The sequence below is a fragment of the Phasianus colchicus genome, chromosome 18 (genome assembly GCF_987193195.1).
Source record: "Phasianus colchicus chromosome 18, bPhaCol1.hap1.1, whole genome shotgun sequence".
Taxonomy (NCBI): Eukaryota; Metazoa; Chordata; class Aves; order Galliformes; family Phasianidae; genus Phasianus; species Phasianus colchicus.
The window spans coordinates 1,734,555-1,760,434 of NC_143453.1; the positions used below are offsets into that span (position 1 = coordinate 1,734,555).

Genomic DNA, 25,880 nt, shown 5'->3' on the forward strand with positions numbered 1-25,880 from the left:
TTCAAAATACAAAACACTCTCATCTCAATGCAAAAAAAACACCACTTCAGAACCACACACAAAATCCACCTATAACACTGGCATAATCTAGTCTGCCATGTATTTGCAATAGTGCACAGAAAATAAAGCTGGACAGAATTCACAAAGTTTCGTTTAAAAGTGTGTCTTCTTCAGGAGTGTTTAGAAGATCAGTTGCCACTTATCACAGACCTACGGAAAAAGCCGTCTCTTAAATCTCAGTCTATTTCCTGTCTTTAATCTGCTACTGTTCATACACTTATCTTCACACACGTAAAAATGAAATAGCAACTCCAGGCTATTAGGGTTATTGCTTACCCATAACAGCCTGCTCTGGAGAAGTGGGTGGAGTGAGAGGCATTCCACAGGTACTAGAAGGATCTTTCACGCTTCCAAGCCCCTGCTGCCCCACATTTATATGGCCTCCAGCACTGGCAGCGTTCTGTGACATGGGGATGTCACTCTGGGAGATGAGAACAAAGGCTGAAGGATACACCATCCTTACACCACCTATAACGAAATGGAAAAACAAAAGTCTTAAACATAACATATAATATTCAGCAGCCCTAGCTGCTTCCACTCATTTTCAATGTCAATTAGGCAAAACTTGTCTGAAATACAAAGAGCTAAGGAATTTTACATACTAATAAACATTCAACCTGCTATAACCAGTACAGGGATGAAACAAGGAGCTTGATAATGTGAATAATAGCATATGGGATACAGGGAGTAAAGAAGCTTGAGGCAAGATAACTAGTCAGATGTTCCAGCGTCAAGAGAGCTACAAGAGAAGATAGGAAAATTATAATAGCTGTTTCTGATTAATTAGATTTTTTTTTTAAAGCATGTGGAAGAAAATAATGCTTCAGGCAGAATACTGAAACTTACCAACAATGACTTCCACTGCCACAGGGAAATCGTTGTCATATCCCAGCTCTTCCTCTTTCATCCCTTCTTTTTTCTTCAGCACCATAGGGTAAAAATACTGCCATTCCTCCATCAGCTTACGAGTTGCTGGGTCTGACATCTTATATGACTGACCCGTGAGTGTACCATTCAAACCATAAGGACTGACCAAAACTGCAAAATAAGAATAACAGTGCTTACAGTACATTTCAATTACCTGTCAGCCATTCTCTGCCTCGCTTGGCTCACTATTTCATTTGTATGCTGATTTAAGGATCTGTCTTCAAGAAAAAACCACTGGAAAATCAGGTAAGGGTGGGAATTTAAGGCTTCATTACACTGCACTAGCTTCTTTTATGGCTGTCCTTACTGAGCTAAAAACAGACCTTTTTGCAGTTTAGATTAATAATATCTATAAGAAATTTATCTAAGTGTTCTGGAACAACACTCACTGGTAAAGGGATGACCATACATGGAAGTAATAGGAGACAGACACTTAACAATAGCTTTTACCAGCAACACGTGGTACTAAGGCCTTCTCAGTGTTAAAAGGATAGAGAACCTGAAGAAGACTACAGTTGTGGCAAATAGGGATAACGAGTTGCTCAACACAAGTATTTCCATTTGAACTTCATTTTGCTTTTAGTTATATTTGATTTAAGACAGCAAAGAACTCAGCTTGCTGAAATAAAATCTTAAGTGGTCTAAGAGTCTATGTTCTGTCAAAACTTCTTATCTTGTAGTGAAATATTTTTCAACCAAGTTTCTTCAAACACTCATTTTCTAGTCTCTGGGTGTTGCTTTATTTCAGCGCTTAATTTTATAAAGATCTCTTGCTTTAATTACTTTGAAATCATAATTTCAGTCTGTAATGACTCAATGACTGAAATACTCTAAATTTTAGAGGTAGAGCATCACACTGCAATTGCACCATGAATTTTAGCAGCTTTAACTTAGTTCTATAAAACCCTGATTCTATGATTCTACAATTCGAATTGCTTACATGGGCAAATATATAGTCACAGATGCTTCAACATTTCATTCTTTCTGGTGCATTTTCAACCCTACTTAATATTTGTATACCTATGCTCTTTGAGGTACAGGTTTGAAGTCACTGATGCCGACACCACTCAAGAAGTACATTCATTTTTTAAAATAACACGTAATTCACCTTTAAAAAAAAATAAATTACTACACATTCAGACATAACGTTCATAAACAGAAAGCTCTAGAAAATTTGCACGTTATTTATGGCTAGCTATAGTTTTGAGGTCCTATCAACATTTTCCTTTATGTTCCTACCTTCCTGAATAGAAACAGAGTTGGAAGAGTTGCTTATTTTTATTCATCTGTGAAGATAACATCACCAGGAGCAGGTTCCTCCCATGCAGGTGTGAAGTTTAAACGGACCACAATCCCAAACCTCCTCCCTTACCTTGGAACGGCGATGGAGAGGACTGGGCCATATGGATATGCTCTTCATTGATCAGGTAGATTGGCTGGTGCTGAGCAATCTCCACACTGGTGCACACATTGCTTTCCCCATGAAGAAAGAATGTGAAGGCACACGACAAATGCTCACTGGGGATGGGAGAGACAAAAAAGAAAGGAATTTATTAACGTTAGTGAACTGATAGGTTAGTGATTTCATAGCCTTAAGAAGCTAAAATACACTCTTGCCACCAAGTACAGGTTCATCACCTGACTGATGACCAGGTACAACAGCAGCACCCATTGCTAAACAACTATTTAGCAGAGCTGGCACCTATCTCAAAGATTTGTTTCCCTGCTTGTTTCAATTAGTAAGATCTCTGCAAACAAAAGGGATTATCTGGAGCTCAAGAGATGAAGAGCATTCAGTAACATTCAGCACTCAGTAGTTCACCAACTAGGAAAGGAACAGGAAAGGTGCCTATCAGCACCTTTTGAGACCCTACTGTAGAGAGCACATGAATGTTACAACAAGCTGACAATGGTTTAGGATGAACTGTGGTTTTGTCACTGACTACTGCACTGAATTTGAAGTGGATGGTATTTAAAACTTTTGACTTCATTCTATTTATGAAATAACCTCCCATCACTGTTAACCACTTGCTGGCAAATCCCTTGCCACAAAGTCAAGAAGAAATAAAACACATTTCATGTTTTTTACGTATCATTTTAATCACCTAAAACTTGCCAAAGCTGAAGAGGCAATTTCGCAGTGACTCTTCAGCCCAGTTCAGAGCTGCACACAGCGTGCGAGTTGCTGCTGGCTTTGGCACGGGGCTGGCCATGATGCAGCCTGCATTAACTGCCTTCAGCAGAAGATACACAGCCAACTGCAGCAATTCCACGGGAGTATTTAAGACAACCAAGTGCTCAACTACTGTCAGTTATGTTTAAACAAAGGCACTGATGGTCTAGAACAGGAAGCTGTATTAATCTCACTAAATCTCAGAATGATTCCACGTGTCGTGTAGAACAGGATATTGCCCTTAACTGTGAGCCTCCAACGCTGCCACAGAGGAACAGAAAATGGTCAGCTGAGAAAATCCAGAGAGAAAAGGTTACTTATATTACAGATGGGTGCTATCATTCTGTCCTTAGAACTACTTTGTAGCAATCAATTAACACTGTGAAATGAAAGGTTTTATTAGATTTTCATTTTCACAAGGGAAAGAAATTTCAGGTCGTTGAGCTCTGTCATCAATGCTGTAGAAGTAAATTGCTCGTTAATTTACATGGCAAGTGGCAGTAAGGAACAGAATGGCTACAGGTGTTTCTGTCAATCTATCTTTCTTGCCCCACATAAAAGGAAAAGCAAAAAGAACGGATTGTGAGCATCCATGACACAAACAAAGATCAACTATTTAATCAAAACCCGTTACTTCCTTGATATGGGACAAATATAAAGAAGACTCTAATAAATAAAAAGAGGATGAGAAATCTGGTCTAAGATCAAGCGGGGATAATCCCAGCAGAGAAATCTGTGTGCAGCACGTCAGCCTCTCTAAAGGAGCGAGCAAAGCTGTTTGTTAAGTCGTCATTTTCAGCTCCCGTCTTTAGGATATTACACAGAAATCCTCCCGATTCTGCACGCTTCCTGCAGTGCTGGACTACAACAGTCCTGCTTGTCTTCCATAGAACACAAGGAAAAGACCTTCTGGGACCACACAGGACCCTTTCAAGTGGTCTGGTGTGAACAAATCACATGCAGTCCTACAAAATTCACAGCTAACCACAAATGCTGTCAGAATAAGAGATGGACAACATCAAGAGTTTAGAAGACAGAAGATGTTTGTTTTTGCAAGGAAGTTTTTGCATCCCAGTGACTTTTCCCACAGAGATCAGCTAACACCAGAATTAATTGTTACGCTTAGAAAATCAAAGGGGAAAATAATTTTTTTAAAAAAGAGCATTAAGTCTGTTTTAATTTCCTGAAAATATGACCCAGGAATTATTGCAATGATCGTGACCAGCATTAAATACTTGACCAGTGCAGGAGCACGACCTCCAGCCCCAGCCCTCAACACACTGATGCCCTCATGGGTCCGTGCCTTCCTGTGCCCCCCAGCCTTCCTGCCCCTGGGCTGCAGGAGAACACAGCTATGGGATGCTGTGCTCCCTCGGTGTCAAGGCTTTAAGCTCAGCTTTCAGGACCAAAAGTAACAATGATCAAAGCCTGGGGACTTCCTACATTCCTAGTAAGCTTCTGGCAGACTCTGAGTAAAACATTTACTTCAGTAACAAATACAGATTTTAATTCAAGACAACAGCATCAGAGCACTGTGATGTCCCCCAGCCAGGACCGTGCGCTCCAGCCAGTGCCATTCCTGGCTTCAGTGCGTCTCACACAATTCCTCAAATGCCAAGCTGCAGAAATCACTCCTGCTGCGGATGTGAGACGTCGCTGAGCAGGATTCACACAAAGCTCACAGAGCTACACACAGCCTTCAGGAGCAGCTCTTCAGATGCATTACACATCAGAGCCGCACGAGCGGCTCCGGAGCTCAGCGGGGCCTTACAGCACTGTGTTACAATGCCCTGTGCCTATGGCAGAGCTCGAGCTCGCACAGAGCTGGCAGAGGCACAGAGGAATGGCTGAACGAGAGATGCAGATCAGACTGCTCCTGACACCGGGCAGCACGATGTTCAGATTGATATTTTATATTTTATTTAAATCTACCTCAACCCTGTTCAAAACCCAAAGCCGAGAGGCTTTTGAAAACCCATTCTACTATCTCAACAGATTTTTGAACTTACTCATTCCTGTACATTTTCTTTCTTATCTCCCTGACACCCCGAGCATCACAAACCACCAGAGGCACGTGAGATGGCTCCCCAGCGGTTCCTGCTCCACAAAGCCTGCCGGGCCCCACATGGTGCCTGCTCACAGCAAGCACAGTCATAGACGTGCTATGAAACCCGAACTGCTGCACCAAACATGCTCTTTGCATGAATTAACGACGACAGAAGGATGGCGACGAGCTTTAGAACTGTTTGTGAGCCTGTGCTGCTGCCCAGATGGAAGGATGAAGGGCTGGTCTCCAAGCTGTGGCTACGTGAGCAGCCGGCCTGAGGCCCTGATCCCCCGGCACAGGGTCCAAAACAGAAAGCTGACAAACACTGTCATAATTTTATGATTTTTGGTTATCTGTATTCCACATCATAACATCAGGTAACGTTTGACTGTGCATGCTCAAGTTCCGGGTGCCTGTCTGGAGGAGAACAACAACTACATTCCCCAGGTGGCTCTGCAGCATCTTTGAGCATCCACAGTCAAACATTACCTGATGTTATGACGTGGAATACAGATAACCAAAAATCATAAAACTATGACAACCACTTAAGCGTCTGATGGATTAAAAAAACCACACAGTTGGAAGTATTTAAACTTATTTAAGCCCTGGGCACAGTGTGAAGTCAAAATGCTTAGTGACATACCCGTGAGCTTAGCATGATGCACACCTTGGCAGGATGCATCCAGCTAACCAGCACTGAGGGTGTGAGGTGTAATTCCTGCTGGCTTTGCTCAGGCACAGTCAGTGCCACCAGAGACAGCAGTCATTGCCGTAGTCCTCTGTCACAAAATTTCAATACAGGTTTCCATAAGACCTGTGTTTTTTATTCTACCTTTGTAACCATTAAACACATCTTAAAGGAACGCCAGTAGTGCCTATGTTTCCCCATGCAGGCTCTGTGGTCTCCCTGCAGAAGCTTCTCCCTCTTTACAGCTGACTGACACCTCCACAGCCATGCTGTGCCATCCCCAAACAGCGTGCTTGCTGGCATTTCCAGCTATTGCTGCATCTACACCAAGCTCTAACAACGCTGAGCACTGCAGCCTTGAGCCAGCAAATTCTCTAGCATACACTTTAAGGACTATTTCTATTACATTTACTGAGGGAGAGACTTGCTAAAATTAAAATAATAAAGGAGGCTTCTATTAATAGAAATACAAGGAAAAAATACCACACTCCAGTTCCACAGTGACAGTTATTCCACGTCAGTTCACTTAATTGTACTTTGAACCCGTTCTCCGTGTTTAGTTTCTAACATTTTAGAGCAAGGAAGTTGATAAGCAAAAGCCCCAAAGAGAAACAGCAATGCAATATCATCTTTTGTAACACAGGCAAATGTCTGCGCTCTTCTCCTCAGTGTTATCAGCTCTTCTGTGTTTTTTTCCTCAATTTGTCATACAAAGGAAACAAGATGCATAACACAGAAAATCCTTTCAATAAGGAGCGTTTGCATGAATCAGGCCTTCAATCTGGCACCTCATCACCACAACTGACAACAACCGTCTTTCAGAGTTTTTCCCCTGGGCCTTCATTACCTTAAATAACCTTGGAGATAGCCAGAAAGGTAACCGAGTTGCTTGTTCATGTAATATTTAGGACCTCCCATAATCTTTCTGAGCAGCAATCCCTAGGTTACTATAAAGGACTTAAAGGGAAATACATGAAGTTGAATTTATGTACGTATAAAAATCAGACAAGGACTATGAAAACACAACCAGGTTTAAACTACACGATGCTGGCAGAGAAAGAGCATCTGACAGATTTATTGTCTTACTCATCCTCTATATTGTAGGTTTATATAAATACCCAATGGAAGGTCAGCTGGTCTGCATTCAAACTTTAGAGAGCTTATTTCCACACAATTAATCTCAGGGAAGAAAATGCTAAAGAATTGCATTTTATAACTGAGTTTTGAATGCACGTACCAAATGGGAACACGGACATGAGGAACAGATCGAGCACTCTGACAAACGTTATTATCTCTCTCACCCTAAATTAAGACTGCACATATTACTTGTTCCAAAATCCTCTTGTTACCAGTACAGTTCTTGAAATTGTTGTTCATCATCATAAATGTAACCTCAGACTTTGGTATGCTTTTGCTTTCCTGGAGTACACTTAAAACTTTCCCTTCCTACAACAGCCACCAGCACACTGAGCTTGAGCTCCTTCCACGCTGCCAGCAGCCTCCTGGTTCTCTCCTTTCATTTGTAAGCCATTATTAAAACCACTGTCTGTGTATAATTAATTATTTTTATGAAGAATAATCTCTATTGCTTTTCCAGTACCCGTCAAAATCACATAATAAAGTCTGATCTTGGAAAGAGACAGCAATAAGCCCCACACATTAGGAAAACATGCCATCACAATGAGACTAATCACTTGCTTGAGGTGGACTATAAAAAAAGGAGGGCATGAACATACTCTGCACCAACACACACAGCTGGGAGAACACAGTGCCATTGGTTGCTTCGGATCTGCTCATGCAGGACAGCCCTTGGTGGGTTACAGGGGTGGTGTGGGCAGGAGATGGCAGCACCCGGACACTCCACAGCCTGCAACACCCACCGAAGGGCAGCAGAAAGCTAATGCTACCCACGTGGATGGGCTGGCAACAGCCCTAGGGCTGGGGCTGCCCAAGAACCCCTCCTGCTGCCATCAGGGTTGGCTGACTGTGGGCCAGTGCTTGGGACTGCTGCCTGGCTGCTCCAGTGCGAGGCAGAGCATGCACATGGCTCTCCTTGTGCTCACAGACAACCCATGACATACTGTGCCTACCAGCTGGACTGTGGATGTTGCCCATCTGAAATAAGATCAAGTATGTTATTTGGAAGTACAGCGTGAGTAGTTTGCAACATGCAAAAATTTAAGAAACGTGGTATAATTAGCACCAGGTTTGTTTTGCAAAAACCACAATCAAACCAGAACAGAAAGCACTCCTAGCCATGAGACAAGCAGAGTTTTTGGACGCAGCAGCTCCCAGTGAGCGGCTGGCAGCACAGGGCCTCTGCAGCAGACACGAGACTCACACAGCTGCTGCATGCCATGGCCTTGATGCTGCTCAGCTGCAGCCCACAGCCTGTTTTGTGCTCTCCTAGAAGAAAGGAAACTGACATTGAGAGAACTCTGGATACATAGGGAAAACAGTGCACATGTCCGTAGCTGTTTTAGCTGCTTCTGCCCAAAGTCACAAGTCTTCATATTGCAAAGAGTAAGAACACAGGAGGCCAACTTGCAGATTGGGTCATGCTGCTTCGGCAGCTGCTCTCTCTCTGCTTTCTCTCTGGAGGCAAGAGGAGCATACAGAGTACTGCAATTCCCAGAACTGCCCAGGCCTTCTCATGATTGGACTTCAGACATCATTATGTTGTCTCACATGCTCTGTTGCTATTTTTTTTTTTTTTTAATGCTTGAGATATATTTAATGTTTGCATTACAGATTCACTATCTCAGCACCTCCTCGATTGTCACCAGCACCTCTCAGCAAGGCTCACACCCCTCACTCTCCACCCTCATCCTCTCACCAGCCCCTGCTCCCTCCTCCCACAGCACATGGGAGGGCACAGGGGATCTGCAGTCTGTACTCCGAATGACAACATCAATCTGCAGCATGACAAGGCTAGGACAGTACGAGAGGGCTGGCCCACGTTGGGGGAACTGCTGCACATCCCATTAGCCAACACTTGGAGGAGTAATTATACTGTAGTCTTTACATACGAGATGTACTTCAAGTCTTTGCTGGAGGAAAGGTCATGTCCAACGCACATAACCTTTTCTATACACAGCATAAACTGCTCTGTGCTCTCCATGCTGGCTGGTTATGAGGTCTGAGATTAAGACAGTCCCATTCTTTTTTCCTTTTTTTTTTTTATGCCCTTAATAAGGATGGACTGAGCTACACACAGAGCAGCACTTCTGCGCCCTATGAGCACTGTACTGCGACACCACAGCAGCTCAGGAGGGAAGTTTTCACTCTTTTGGACAGAAAATCACCAGGCTTTTGCCATACAAATTCTGCACAGAGGAACTTGTTCTGCAGTAACAGCCACAGTAGTTCTCCCTTAAAACTACACTTATATAGAAATAAGCAAATTTTTTACATTAAAACAGTTTATCATTTAGCTTGCTTATTATGAATGGATTGCTTAACCTCTCTAAGTAGCATGCCCAGCCCACTGCACTGGGACCACGCACAACCGAAGTAGCAGAGTTACTCCTTTCATCCAATGAAGGATGAAACTGCATAATACACTGAGCACTTGTGCCATCTACATGGGAATAGAGGGGCAATGACCAGCAGCAGGAGAAGGCAGGTCAGTGCAGCTGCTGACAGACACCAACCTGTCAGAAGTCAGAGAAACAGTTTCATTATAACTAAACACTGATATTTTACTTAAATCCACTTTTCATTTAAGCTTTAGGCTCTGGTGACTACTGAATGCATTTTGTTTTTATTCGTGTTGCAGTTCAGAATAGGGCCGACTTAGAACCAAAACTATTTTCAAGTATTTAATATTGCAATATCAAAAAACGATCCTGTTAGTTATCACATTCATTATGAATACCAATTCATAGTGATCAACTTTGTCACTTTTTATGATGGTGTAACTGCATCTGTGGACAAGGGAAGGAGAAGGGAAGAGCCAGTGATGTAACCTCTCTGGATTTCAGAAAGGCCTTTCATGTGGTACCCCATAATATCCTTCTCTCCAAATTGGAAAGATATGGATCTGATGGGTGGACTGTTCAATGGATGAGGAACTGGTCGTACGACCATAACCAGGGAGTGGTGGTCAGTGGTCCAGTGTCTGGCACTGAGGAGATGAGGTACTGGCATAGGTTGCCCAGAGGGGCAGTGGATGCCCCGTCCTTGGAGACACCCAAGGTCAGGCTGGATGGGGCTCTGAGCACCTACTGAGCCATAGGTGTCCCTGTTCATAGCAGAGGGGTTGGACTAGATGACCTTTAAGGGTCTCTTCCAATTCTTCCAACACTTCTACTGCAGGAAAGAATACAGTTTTTACAGCAAAATCCAAAAATATCGTAAGGAGAAAAAAAAAAAAGCCATCAAGGTGATTAAAGAGATATCCATGTTGATGCTCATTTTCACTGGAAATTATAAACTTCCTGAGGAAAAAATGTGTATGCCCTTAACAATGTCAGGAATTTGCTCTTAACTGTACCGCTCTCAGCAGATATTTTGAAAACAAAAGCACAGTTGTTAATAGCTACAAAATGAACTATGTTAAGCAGAGAGTTGTCAGAAAGGACACAATCTTTTTGCCCTAGCACACTCAAAGAACAACAAGAGGAAAAACTGCATTGAAAATTTCTAAAATCACTGCTGCCATCATCCTTCTGACGTGTCTCATTACCACCCCACCTCCCTTGTGATTCAATGGATTTAGAGACAGAGCATGAAACAGATTCCACTGGAAAATTCGTTTCCACAGCAGATCTAATGCTCCATATAGTGGGACTGCAGCTGGACAAGCACATATATCCAAAATGACACACAGTACTAAGGTACCAAGCTACATGCTAGGTTACACGTAACTCAAGAAAGCAATCTGTGCTGTGCTCTTGGCATTTCATCCAATAAAAGTGGGCATAAAATCACCTCCGAATTGTTATGAGCAGTTCTGCTCTGCAGACCAGGACTGAAAAACATCCTTCTGAGTATTAATAACCTAAAATCAAGAACAAGCCTGACTAATGCTGATGGAGACCAGCCAACCAACTGCTCCGTTCTTTTTCAGCCTAAGGCATAAACTGACCTTTTCTCAGCAGCTCAGTACTGCAAAGTTTAAACCCCGGATCTCCCTAAATTACTCTTTCCTTGCTAATTTTATAGCAGATCACGCAGCTCTCAATCACCCGGTCTCACCAAGCAAGCAGCATTAGAATCACCAACCAGCACGTTTGTAACGGGATTCATTGTGGTGTCCCAGAGCCACAGGGAAGCTGAAATCTCGAGAAGAGGTGGCTGCTCTCCATCCCCCACAAAGGTGCTGCCAGCAGCTGTACAGAAGCAGTATCCTTCCCCTCCACAACAGCCTCACGCAGCCTAGGACTAGCAGTATTACTGCTACAGGGATTAAAGCCCTGCATTACTCTTTTTTTGTTAAGCACATCCTTGTTGCACAGACTCACCCCAAGGCACACGTACATCTGCCACCACATTTTGCTCTTAATTCTACAAGATTCACGTTTCTGAAATAGTTTTTATTATATGGGATAATACAGAATATCTTCCAAAGGAAAAAAGTTTTTTAATATATATATACATATACCAAAAATCACTCAAATTCTATCTCAACGGTTATGTCAAAGTTTGCTTTGAAAGATGCAAATTTCAGGTGTTCAACATTCATCTCAACAGGAATTTGTTACAAAACGATCGCTCACAATGCCTCTGTAATAGCAAAGAGTACTGTGATGCAAATAAACACTACTGTATGTACTTTAGGGGGTACTGTATAATCATCATAGAATCACAGAATGGTTGGGGTTGGAAGGGACCTTTAAGATCAGGTAGCTCCAACCCCCTGCTACAGGCAGGGACACCTCCCACCAGACCAGGCTGCTCACAGCCCCATCCATCCCGGCCTTGAATGTAAAGACTGCAATCCCACATTATTTTTTGTACCAACACACGGCTTTATTCACACAAGTAACAGTTCTCTGTTTTTCACTACCCAAGAAAACACTTCTCAGTGCGGGAACACCCAGCACAGTACTGCTCAGAGCAGGCCACAAAGACAAAAAGGAAGAACAAAAGCAGCTGTCAACCACTCCAAAACAAACCTCAGCGTAATGCACGCCGTGGATGGGGCAGTAACACCAAACAGCAGGTGATGCTCAGCTTGCTGTCAGCACGAGGGCGATGTAAAGCAGACTGAAAGCACTGCCACTTCAGCACGTGTTTCAAGAGACAGACGTGTCCAGCTGCAAATGGACTGTTTTCCATATCCTCGAAGATAAGAATGTTATACATAGATCCTAACAGTAGGCCTCAAAATAATGAAATCTGAGATCTCATAGAAGAAGACAAATGTTCCCAATAATAATGGAAACTAATTTTCTAAAAAGCATGCGCTCTTCTTTGTCATTGCTTTTGGACTAATTTAAGCAGCGCTGGCACAGTAATATCAATCCATAGTATTTTACAAGCTAATAGACGCTACAATTAATTTGCTGTATCTCAATTTAAATTACTTTTTCAATCAGTCACAGATACGCTCTCCAGACTTGCACGCAGGCTCTGCCCCCAGTGAAGGCAGCAGAGCACAGAAATGCAGCACGTCTTGATGTCTGAGTTACAACACAAACACAGCATCAGCACCGCTGCCCCGTGCAGCAAGGCTCCTGAGCAGACGCTTCTTTTTGCTGCCTGCTAATGTAGGTTGATGCAGCCTTCCTGCCTTCACCCCCATGAAAGCTGAACGCTATTATCCAAAGTAGCATTATATTAGATTAAGGCCATTCAGAAAGGATTCTTGAACAAATATGGCAAACTGGGAGGGAAAGAAGGGACATGAGCCTGTACTTGGTTGCCATTAATGTCACCAAAGATTAAATTACGTTTATCAGTATGACTGACAGAAAGTACATCAAACAAAGCTAGTTGGTTCCCTCAACAAATGCAAAAAAAAACCAAAAAACACAAACAAACAAAAAAAAAAAAACAGGAAAAAATGTTATTCTTAAAATCTAGAAATGACCAATGCACTTCTGATTTCTCACTTCAAACAGTATGAAGCGGAATTAAATGAACTGCATCATCACTTTTGCACCACATTCACACAAAAACAAAACCAACAATGAAGCCACCTGCTATTAAATCCATGCACCCACTTCCCAGCGCCGGCTGCTGCTGCTCTTCCAGCAGGGGAATGCTGGCACTGAGCTCCCCACACAGCCCGGCTCCTCCTGATCACCTCCAAGCAATTTAGCAGTGACAACTGGAAATAGGATTTGCAAACGTGGGAAGACGTGACTCCCCTCTGTGGTGGTTTTTCTCCCTAAACAAATTTGCTGATACCTTTACATAATTATAAAGCTACGACACTAAGCCTGCGTTTTAAATTACAGAGCACGAAGCAATATGAAACTTGACAGAGAGCTTTAATATTCCTAGGACTTGCAGCTAACCTCTTAAATTTTGCCAGAGGACAGCACTGCTAGAGAATGAATGCCTTTTCTGTCCCCTAACAAGGAACAAAAAAACCCAACTACAACCTGACTGAACTGAACCAACAAAAAAAAATCCCCAGCAAAGTACTTAAATCCCTCTGCACTTCTTCGCACACCTCATCAAGGACCAGGAGCTCAGTGTTCTCTCGAAGAAGGATGTGATGCCCTTCACACTGCTGCTGAAGAGCACGAGGCTTAATGAGCTGCACAAAAGGGGCCCAAAGTTTGGGCTGAACCCCACTCAGTTCCCAACACGGCTTCAGAGAAACTGATCATCCTTCACCGTGTTATCTGTAAGAGGGGCTGCATGGGATGTAAACACCTACTGAGACACACGAGGCTCAGTGCTGCCAGCCTGCTACCAGCTGTCCTTCAAGAAGATGGTTGTGCAAAATTATTTCATACGCAACCATTATGCAGTATGCTCACAATTCATGGAATAAATTTTATGACCCAAAACCATATTAAACAACAAGCAGAAAATACTAAAGCCATGAGAAATGCATTAGTTTGCTCATTGCCATGTGCTTGTGATCTTTCCGCTTTCAGAGTACATTTTAATTGACTAGTTTAGAGACCAATTAATCCCTTTATATTTAAGTCAATCACTGAATCCTCTCCAAATAATTTAGCTTCTCCACGCTCTCTCCCACTCGAAGTCCCTGGGGAGTGAATGCAGCTGAAACAGGTGGCACACAAATCATGTTTAGCAATAGAGAAAGAACCACATTAACAGAGATACAAAGCATTAAAACGAAAGCCTTAGAATTTTGTCAACCGTATTCCCTGCCTGCTTTCTACCTCTCTCCCAATCAAATCCCTCATTTTTTTCTTTTTTAAGTGACAATTTCATTAGTTCTAGTGTTTTTCTCCATGGCACCTGATCTTCCCCTCTTCCATCTTTTGTACATTTAAACTACTGCTAAATTGGCTTGAATTATCTCCAGAAGGTAACACCTTGCTTGTCATCTCATTTCTTAACTTAAAAGCCCCCTGATTCCAAGTTCTTTAATAACCACCTTCCTTCTAGGATTACCCTTCCATAATAAGAATTGCTTTTCTTCTTGCCAAGCACACACCCCTAGCTTAACAAACTCAGTCCCACCACTTCACTTCATGGTGCTTCGCAAACACCACGACTTGAAAATCATTTGGTATTAAAGAGAGGCAGAGTTAGATCTGTCGTAGAAGGACATCATTATGCAGATAGGTAACCACTGGCAGACAGCACCCGTATCCTGTAAGTTGGTTTTGGAGAAAGTAAATATATACATGTATTTACACACACAAACACACACATATATATATTTACATACATACATATATATGTATACATATATATATATATAGGGTTTTTTGCCTATTAAAATGACTCAAAATCTCACTCATATTAGAACTGGACAGGACATTGGCTTTTCCTGAATATAACACAATAAATGGTAACAGAATGAACAAGGGATTTCTCTGCTACACCAGTGAAGTACATTTGAAAATGGGTCACAGTGTTCACCAGAGCTATCAGCTGCCCAGGCAGGCCAAGAATCTGAAAAAGAGAAATATTTCAAATAAACCACAGTTAAAAACACCTCCTAGAAGTACGCAAAGGCCAAATGAACAGAACTGAAACCGATTAAAGATATCATATCTGTACATCAGTCCAAGATTTATAACATTTTTAACAACTACACAGATGTGTGACAAACAGACCATCGGAAAATTTTTCTACAAACACAAGGAAGTAACACAAGAAGGAAAAACTGCTGTTCTGCTGTATTAACTGCTACACTTGCTGCTCTCTGTTGCACCAGGTAATCTCATAATGCCAATTACTTGCCCCTTAGTTTCTCCCTTGTATGAAGAACAACTTTCTGCCTGAAAAAAACAAGCAGCACAGCCACACAAAAAACTTCTGTGGTGATATTTTACATTCATGCCAGGCATAGCAGCTATAGGCCTTACAAGAAGTACGGACAGAGCTGCAGAGTGCTTAACCAAAGCAGGGCTCTGTTGGGCACCACAGTAAAGCACTGACTCTAAAGGAGCCCCATAATATTTATTGAGCCTCAGCCTTCAGCTATGATAAAGGAGAAGCAAACCACGTGCAAACAGGTTCTGAACCTCTGCTCTGAAATGCAAACCTCTGTGCAAGCTCTAAGCAGGCTTCCTCATTGCCTCCATGCTGCTGGCTGAGGATGGCAGTATTGACTACAGTCCAAAATGGGCAATAAAGGTAAAACACCAACTGTTAGAGCCAGCCTCACCCATCATTTACCACGCAGGAAGCTCTGCTCTTGCACAGACACAGGCATCATGTGCAGATGTGCACAGCTGCAGCTCTGAGACCTCACGAAGGATCTCCATGCATGGAGAAAAGACAGTTTGCCCTGATCTCCAAACCAGCCTCAGGTAGCACCCTGAAAGGCAATCCAAATGGAAAGGCTGACATCCGCATGCTGGATGTGGGTGTTATTGGAAGGAAAAGTAGCTGTACTGCCACAGACCTATGAAGCACTTAGATTGCACAAAGTTTATGAAAGCTTTCTGAAAACCCCAAGGACTTCATTATTTCCAACAAGTCACTGAATATGGCAAGACTTTCTCAAGGTCAAAACATTCATTTCGTGCATTCAATTAAATCCTGCTGAATTTTGACTGAATTACAGGGTGAAGAAAAAATAAATAACTGCTTCCCAATTCCGATTCTTCTTTCCACCTTCCTGTCTCCCCATCCCCCAGGTACAACTTGACAGCCTGCCAAAATCTCTGACCATTTCAATTCAAGTCCCTGCTAGAGCTATTACCATTGCCATCCTGTTCCGGAAGAATCCAAGCACAGAGAACACAGGTGTCACCAGTAAATGTGGGAGAAGGGAATTGAGTTAGACTGAAATCACATCCATACCCCTCAGTATAATTTGTGGCTTCGGGATCTGAGCTCCTCTACTCTTGTTTTTTAAGCTTCTGGCTTTTGCAAAGCCTCACCGTCTACAAAGTGAAGAAGCCATGCTTACTCTGACAGACACACAGGTTTTGCTCCCCAGAGGCCCCTCTAAAAGAACTCACAGAGCTGCAGTGTGGGGCTGGCTGCCAGGTCAGGCTGCTGGCCCTAATTGTAGCCCTACTGCTTGTTAATACTCTATAGCTCAGGAATAGCTCCTTGCTCCTCATCCAGAATTCCTGGAGTGGTTTGGGGTGCAGAGCAGCTCCATGCCCTGCACACTGGAATCAGCCCAGCCCCACGCCTCCCTCTGCACCCATGGAAAGAGCTATTGGTGGAAAACAGAAATTTCTCGGTAACATTCAGCTGCTCTTTTCACCCCTCGCACCTGCAGGCAGTCACTGCAACACTGTGCTCACGTGCTTTATGAAAGAGACAAGTCGCTTCCTTTTGAAAATATTCTGGTCGCTGGTAGTGATGTTCACGAATCTGATTTCTATCAGGAAAAACAAGGCACACAAGAAAGCTTCTGAAGACATAAGCACAATAGTACTGTTTCCACAGAGAGCTCACGCTTCCATCACACACTTGAATACCTGTCTGCACATACAGCTTTATCAAACTCCTTTCTTCCAGCACAATCAACCACTGTATGAGACACGCTCAAGTATTCTAGCAGTAAGGGCACGCAAACACATGTAGGCAGCAGAGCAAAGTCAGAGCAAAGAGGATAACATGGGGACTTGATGGAAATACCATTATTTAAGGATGGAAATGGACACACTGCACCAAAAGTTCCTAATGCACTTCTCTGTTGTGTCCTAATTTCTCCGACCTTATTACTGTGGCAATGACAGAACCAGCCCGTGGAAGAATCCTCATCTATAGAAAGGCAGAAGACAAGTCCTAAGTGGCACTTCACGTTTTAGATTTAAATTCTAGAGTAAGAGGTAATGGTTTGACCTAAATCGGCACAGAACGAAGCTATAAAGTGCTGCTTAAGAATAGCACAAGCCCCCTCTGCTCTCACCCTGAGGGTAACAGAGGTACTCCTGCCCATGTGAATCTTTTCTTCTTCCATTTCCTCAGGAGAGATGAAAAGCTTACCAAACACCTCGTACAAAACTCATAGCAGCATTTAGTCCAGAGACAGAACCACCAGTGACTGGAAAATATTCAGCAAACTCCTCATTCACAATCACAATCTGTGATTCTGCGTTTCTCATCCAAAATCTATGAAATGACCCTGATATTAAAATGAGATCTGTGTGCATGCTTCAAACTTAAAGTAGTTCATTGAAGAAAATGGATTTGGGATGGCCTGCACAAAATACAGCAAAAAACTATCATAATCTTCTGGGTGACCCAGTCAGATGTACAACCTACCTGAATTAGGGCAGTGGGCATCCTACTGAGGCTAAAGCTGTTGGGAATTGTTACACTGGGTGCTTTTCAGTATTGTGCTATAGGTATTTGTCTCGTGCACCTAATTAACAGACTCCTCCAAATGGCTGATTGCTGTTTTTAATGTTTTTGTATTACCAGAACATAATATTAACATATACTTAATAAAGATTGGGCTTTACATTCTTTTAGAAAACAGCTGGGAAGCGCAAGCTGATTTCACAGAAGAGCAATAACCTTCAGAACATCTGAAATTCAACAAAATGCCTTGGGGAGTGCTCTGAACAGCACTCTGAATTAAGAAAATATTTTCATTTATTTAAATTTTATCTTTCTTATTTTTCCCCATTTTTCTTAATTAAACGTATTAATCAGAAAGAGAAGGAAAATAGTAAGTATCTAAGATACAATTCTAATTTCTTATTCTGTACAGCAGACAGTGGTTTCTGAGACCTTGACTCTAAGGCTAGCCTGGCAGGTCTCCACAGAGAATTACTGCTCGAAGCCCTGATATTCTCTTCCTACCCTTACCCTGCATCCTGTCAGAACAAATCCAACGCATTTATTATCTGCTCTTAAGATATCTCTTTGCATGTGAGATAAAAACAGAATTCCGTTGTACAGAGAAGACTGGAGCCAACCATTCATCTGGTCAAACACAGAGCACAACGTGGACTTCAGTTGTGCAGAGGTCCTATGCTCTTTAATTCCACCCAAAACACTACCTGTTGTTATTTTTTTAAATGCATAAGCAGAGTGTAAATAGACAACATCAGACTTAAATAGCTTTAAATATCTTTAATCTTTGGGCTGAACTGTAAAATAAATTATTCCTTTATTTTAATGAAACAAGATCTTCCTAGCATCAGAATTAGCTACAAGCAGATTCTGAGATCACCTTACTGCACTCCTTCCTTCTTCCCACCTCGCTAATACTGGAGTGCAAAACAGAATAATGAACTCTGAGTGTTGTTTCAAATCAGACTGGATCTTCACCTCTCTAGATAGAAGACCACCCTGCCTCCAAGAACTCCCATGTTATTGAAGGAAAGGCTGGGGAGCCTGTGTGTGTGTGTAGGGCAGAAATCCTGCTGGGTGAGCAGAGGAAGCCCTACACCTTCCCAGTGTCCCTGCTGTGCCAGTGAGCACATGCAATAGCAGCGGCAGGAGAGGCAGCATCCTCCAGCCAAGGGCAGGGGCACAGCTGAGAGGAACAGGTGGGGAGCAGAAGCGTCCCAGTCCGTGTGTGTGTGTGTGTGTGTGTGTGTGTGTGTGTGTGTGTGTGTGTGTGTGTGTGTGTGTGTGTGTGCGCGCGCGCGCACAGCTACTACAGGAATGCAATCAGGCTGACTGAAGTTTCAGGAACTCATTGCACAGATTGAAAATGCGCTATTACATCACAGGGTAATACCAGTAGGCATGTTTATGGATAATATTTTTAGGTATGAATACTATGAATGCAGATTCCAAGTGGATTGGCTGTTTACTGGTAATGTATTTCCAAAGACAATCACACGGGTACTTTATGTCTAAGAGCAGAAAACAGATGAGATGTCAGAAGCGATAAAAGATTTTCCTGCATTCCTGATGAGGACTCAGCTTGCTCGACACAGCATTCAGACATTTATGTCTTATTTCATTAGCTCTCCAATAAGAGCAGACTAAGCTAAGCATTGCTGGTACTGCTCCTGTCCTCTTTGACAAGGGAGATGAAATAAACAATTCCAATGTAATACCTCCTATGTCACTGAAGAAATTCATTTGCTGTACTTTAAACTGCACAGGAGTAGAAGAAATAGAATGTTATTCTAAGAGCAGTTTTTACCTCCCTGTAACCCCATCATCACTTTAAATAAAGCTTTCACAATGCCCTATGTCAGCAGTTAGCAGGAAAACACTTCTCACTCCAACATACCCCAACATTACATCTCCTCACATACCTACCAAAGGAACAGAGAATGATTACTTACCATTATCAGTACCCTTAATTTCCTACACTTTGCAGTAAATCGACAGAATGAAATAATGATGAAAAATAACACCACAGATTAAGGGAAGATGCTGAAGGTTGGTGAATTTAAAGAAAGCGCCTGAGCAACTGGCTGCAGAAGTGCTGGAGCTGTGAATCAAATTTCTACCCATCACAGAGAAAACAGTGAATATATGAATGGATTCAAACTTTCTGCAAGACAGAGGACTGATGATTGAATGGGTGAGAGACTTGAAGGGCGTGCAGGATGACGGCACAGTCGAGAGCCTGGAGCAGGCAGCAATCTCAATTCACATCACCATGTAACCTTTTGGTCCAACCCAGCTAAGTGTGCAAGGATCCAAGGCCACAAGTTTCCTGCGCATTCTGCGTGCTCCTTTTTCCATTTTTAAGATGCTGTTAGTTAAGACAGGATTTCAGAGATACAAAAGAATACTTCTGTCCTAAAATTAGGTTGAAAATAGTGCTCCAGCTATTAAGTCTTTGCTGCACCGGTAAATACGACAGGAATTGTGAACATCTTATATTCTGACATTCAACAACTTGCAGTGAGTATCAGTAATGAGACAATTTGTTTTGTCAGTGTGCATGCATTATACCAAAATGAGTAACATTATGCAAAAAAGCTGCACATTTGTACTTCACCTAAGTACAGCTTTCAGAAAGTATCTGCTGAGAGATAAAAACCAAAATAGATTTGCGAATATATATATTTACACATTCATATGTGACAATTACTTTTGTTGCACATGTAGTCAGTTTCAAAATGAAACCTGTATGGAAAACTGTATGGAAAATTCTGGATTGATCTTCTACTGCTTTATTGCAGCAAAAGTGCTGGGGAAGCTGAGAGGGTGGTGGTGAAGGTATGGCAACTACAGGTGCTGCATACCCTTTCAGGAGGAGTTTCTGTATCCAGTGATGGGACAAGATACTCTTCTTATTTCAGGCTCAGTGGAGGACTATTCATGTGATTAAATGAAAGCTATCCTTTATGGCACTTCTATAAACACCCTGAAAAGAGTTATGAATTGGAAACAGCTCTCATTCAGTACATCCAGTCAGCTCACCTGATCCACCTCACCGATTTCTTCTTGGGGGAAAGAAAAAAAGAACCAAGAGAACAAATGTGATTATTTATCTTAGGGTGAAGAGTGCGGAATATTGAGATAGGATTTTCAGGTGTAAAAGCACATCAAAGCATCTGCTGGTACGAAGAGGGAAGCTCCAATCCCCGTCAGACCTCACCATGCTGGCTAAAGCCCCACTGTACACGAATCTACATAAGCAAGGCATTACTCTTTGCTAGCATTAATTATTTCTCTTGAGAACTGCTTTACACCATTTTAATGAAATAATTCCTGCACACTTCAGCTGTGTGAGGATCAGCCAGGCCTGCTGGCTCATTTCTTCACACAGTGTGCAAAGAAAGATTTTTCCAGCAGTTCTGCTCGAGTCACTACAGTCAACATTTAGTGGTGAGTATTCTGAGGTGCACACGCTGAAAACCAATCCTTTTCATTACACATGAGTAGCAGCTGCTGGAAACAAGGCAACCATGAGCATCTACTACAGAAAGCCTGTAAAAGCATACATAGTTATCATACAGAGTACATGTGAACTGGAAGCATGAGATCACCTCAGTATAAAAACAGGCAGTATTTCACAGCCAGTTACACGGCTGTTGGGATGTTCAGAGGAGGAAAATATCTTCCTGCAGTACTAAATTTCTGCACTAAGATATGTAATGACTTAAAGAAAGGATGGGTAGTGGGGATATTAGCAGTGACAGTAAAAACAGCACCTCACAGCAAGTTCTGTAGGTGATTACTGATGCCTATGCATGAACCAATACAGACTGGATTCCTTATTGCTTCATTTTTTTCTGCCAAGATTCTTGAAGTACCTAAAACACAGCTCACGAGGACTTTGCCATTAACCACGCCTTCCCTTGCAGTTTGTGCTTCCATAACATAACAAAGGCTGATTAAGTGAGCCCTATAATTTCCACTTCTAAAACTCACTTTGTAAAGCAGAAAGGATTTCAATTTTCCAGCAGCCACGGCAATTCAAAGGTGCTGACAAAAAAATCTGTTTGGATAGATATTTTAACACGTGAGATTTTGAAAGAAATCTAAATCTGAGAAAATTATTTAGAACAGAGACACACAAGACAGCCTGCTTCCGTAAAAACTGCGTCGATTTAGTATCAAGGCAAGAGACTGCCATCAGATGGCTTTAGCAGGCTCTGCTCTCCTTGCGTTTGGATCAATTCATGAGCTGAGTATGAGAGAAGACTTCCTTCAGGGTTGAAAGGGTAATTTAGTTTCTATGGTCCATTAATTCCCTGGCTTCTTTCCCCAGACTGCTCATTAGCGCGAAGTGCAGTGATGAGTTTCAGAACATGGAAATTGAAACAGTATCTACAAAATTCCTTCATACAACGATTACAAAACATCTATCAGAATTAAGAAAGCTTTGAAATTTTCTGACCTAGAATTCATTCCGGTGGCCTGAACCCAAAACCACATTTACCTTTAAAAGTGATTCAAAGTCAATTAATTGCATTATTCATGGCTTCTCACAGTTATTCGTCAGCTTTTAAGCCAACAGCCTCCAAACAAACCAGTTTTACTTCTGCTATACTGGTAACAAATGGAGGTGACGCATTACTCTTAATCACAAGGTTAAACAGATAGTTATGAACAAACCACAAGTCTTCAATATTATCTGATCCTATCAAATGCTGCACGCACAGAGGAACACTCAGGCAAGTTTAGGAACAAAGAACTCCTTTGGTCAACAGCACAGATGCGTTAGGAGCAGGAAGAAAAAGATTTAAGATTACACTTCACGTGTTCCCATCCTATACCTCAGGGCACGGTGCTTCATTTCTCAAACCAGGAACATAAACCTGAGGAATGAGTAATCCTCTTGTTAGGGTCCACGCTCAATTTCAAACCTCTATGCAGATTTTCAGCAGAAAAAAAATACCTAAGTAAAGACACACACATTCAAAGAAATGCTTTACAGGATTTGGCTTCATTGCAAATACTTGACAAGCACACACAAATGCTGCCTCGATTCCTGCAGCCCGTGATGACTGCAGCAGGCACGTGCTTGTAACCAACTCCTCTTGACAGAGGCAAGGAAAAACTCTTTAATGACAAGTACCCCTCCCCAGTGCCCAGCACTAGGAGCTTGTAGGACCGAAGCAGCTCTAGCCATACGGCAGGGCTGCCTTGTGCTCAGCTGTACCGAAGTGCAGAAGAGAGAACGCACTACAAAGCAGGGGCAGAACACAGGCCATGTCACTTTTCCCTCCCTACATTATATTTCAGTTGTAACACATATGGGCGAAGTATGACATGGATGGTCCCAGCAAGCCTTACACTGCTGCTGGGATGCAGCCAGCACCGCTCCTAGCAGCAGGGCAATGCGGCACTGCGGGTCTTCTATAAGGCTTCAGTGTTTCTTTTTCTGTCATCTCAGAGGCAGATGCTGAAGAGGTTGCTGCACTGCAATGGCTGAGCCCAGCACAGGGGCATCGCAGCAGATGAAGAAGTATTACAGTGGTGTATCTGCTTTTGAAAAAGCAGACAAAACATGAACTTCGCATGGGAATAACTTATTCCATTGGAAAGGAATCAGACCACCTGCATTCCTTTCTGAGTTGCAACAACAAACGCCCTCCCAATATTAAAACGATGTGGGCAGAACAGCTCGGCTAACATTTTCCAGCCATTAGCAAATGTTTTCACAACGCTACTGTTGAAAGGCAAAATTGTATCAAGAAAGGTTTCTAAATGCATCTAAAAAAGCTGCTACCTACTATCAAGATAGGACAGACCCAGCTGCAAACAAAAAACATGCAAGTACTGAATTCAATTATCAATTACCCAGCCACAAAAATTCAAATCTAAAATTAGGCTCCTAAAAATATGACATTTTTGAAGTGTTTCTTGAAAGACAAATTGTACCCTGTGCAGTTTGCCAAGAAAATGATCGCATGAAATGGGATTTTAAGTAGAGAAACAGTGATATAATAGAACAGTGATGAGGAGATCGAGATGTTTTTAATACGTACACAAAGATACAGCCACACATTTTTAGTATGTACAAAATCTAGGGGTTCACAAGGGAGACCGAGCAGGGCAGACACACAGCATGCTTCATAACCTCATTTATGTTGGAGAAGTTTCAAGATCAGCTGGACTGCTCTGCACATGGAAGTCCAGTGCATCACAATTTTATACTCCAAAGCGAGCTAATAACTACGTTAGGAAATAGTCCAAAAAAAGTTACTCGATTTAAAATGGACATTTCAGTCCCACATTCAGATCAGAAAGCAGCCCTGGCAGCCTGCGTGGCTGGGAAAAGAATCTCTTTGAAGCTGTTCATGCGTTTGGAATGTAGAAATACAGATCGTATCCTAATTCAGCCAGACAAGGAAGTAAGGACATTACAATCATGTGGTTACAATGGCTTCAATGGAATGCCATACTCTGAAGTTCTGTGCAGCTCCAGTGTGTTTTAATAGGAACCTGAAGGAATCAAACTGCCGATGAAGGAGTCGGAGCGGTGTTAAACCCAGCATGCATCAAACCATGTTTAAACGCTGCTGTAACTGAAATACTCCAAGTGCTTTTCTCACCTCGCTGTTTACCCTCGCTCAGAATTACTGTTTCAGGGCACACCAGTCCAGCAGGCCCACACTGCTTTCCCTGCACTGCCAGATGCAGGCGTAATTTCATTCTTCAAACGCACCTTTATTTTATGGGTAATCCCAGTTCACATGAAAAGAAATAATTCTCAACTGTTCAGCACAGCTTGATCCTTAAGCAGTGCAGTTTGGCTTAGGAATTCTAAATTGACTGCTTGGATTTTGGTTTTTATATATGAAGAACACGACCAGCGGTACAAATCTACCTACAGATACACACAAGGATGTCAGGAGAACACATCTGTTGTACCATCCTACAAGCAGCGTCCAGGCATCATTTTTGAACCATTTCTACAGTTTATTTAAAACTAATAAACAAATAAAACCAAAGACCAAGGCTTACTAAGAAAGATGACCACACACAGGTGTGTCATCTGCACTCAGGCAGAAGTTCAGTTTGATCAAGGCCATCCCCTGGCGCATCCAGTAGCTGAACACACCGTGATCCCAGGAAATCCCTTCCACTTCATTGGCAGCACAGATAAAAGCTGCTCACACAGGGTCAGCTTTGCACAGTCAGCAGAAAGAAAAGTAAAAACAGCTTTCCACTCCCACTTCTCCAGGGAAGGCTGAATATTAGGCTATTAGGCAGTCAGATACATTATTTTATAGCTAGCAAAGCCCCTGGGTAATGAAGAATGAGTGCAACTGCCACAGGCAGCTTTACAGGAAATTGTGTGAAACAATGACAGATGCTCCAGAATTGTTTCAAAACAAAGGCAGCCTAAAGAGCACTGGATCAGCTGAGGGTGGTTTCCCTTCCTCCCAGACTGTATTCCCCACAATACCGACAGAACACAAAGACAAATTTTAGTTCAAAATTACACGCACATATGTGAGCAAACTTAAAAGCTTCTGCCAATAAGCAACTAACAAATGTCTGTTTACATTGCCATTCTCAAGAACAGAAGAACCTTCCCCTTTTAACCCAAATTGTTTGTATCAAAGAAAGCAAGATAATAGGAATAAGTGACAAAAGTCATATTTTACTATAAAGCTTTCCACAAGATGTCTAAGTCCCTTTTTCAATGGTAATGAGAGTACTAAGCCTCTCCAAACCTGGGTTGCATCAACAGCCTTCGCTCACTGCTAGATGTGAACTTAGAGCCCCAAATCACTTTGGAACTCTGTTTTAAAAGCTTTTCAAAGTTGCTCTAAGACAGAAAAGAACACCGAGCAGCATCCTGAAGAATCCATTTATGCCTCATACCAGTTGGAAGGAGCATGGAGTAGGTGTCCAAACACGTCTGCAAACCCTACAGGCAGCTACTTGCCTATTAAACCATGGAAATACCATAACTGCCCCCAAATCTGCTGGTTGGCAACCCTGCACATAGCAGGGCGTTGGGACTGGATGAGCATTGTGGTCCTTTTCAACCCAGTTTCCCCCCTTTCCCAAGGTTTTTAAATACAAGGGAAAAT

At 42.4% G+C, this 25,880-nt stretch overlaps 1 protein-coding gene across 5 annotated transcripts in view; it reads right to left on the reverse strand.

Annotated features, from left to right (window-relative positions):
• The window catches only part of MED13L (mediator complex subunit 13L), a 178,362-nt gene that overhangs the window by 50,742 nt on the left and 101,740 nt on the right, over positions 1–25,880 (reverse strand). For all 5 annotated transcript variants that reach the window (XM_031592083.2, XM_090152604.1, XM_090152605.1 and 2 more), the window contains 3 exons: positions 2,360–2,505; positions 907–1,098; positions 337–528 (listed from right to left, as the gene is read on the reverse strand). In XM_031592083.2, the coding sequence (XP_031447943.2) occupies positions 337–528; positions 907–1,098; positions 2,360–2,505 (530 nt within the window). The remainder of the gene's footprint in view (positions 1–336; positions 529–906; positions 1,099–2,359; positions 2,506–25,880) is intronic.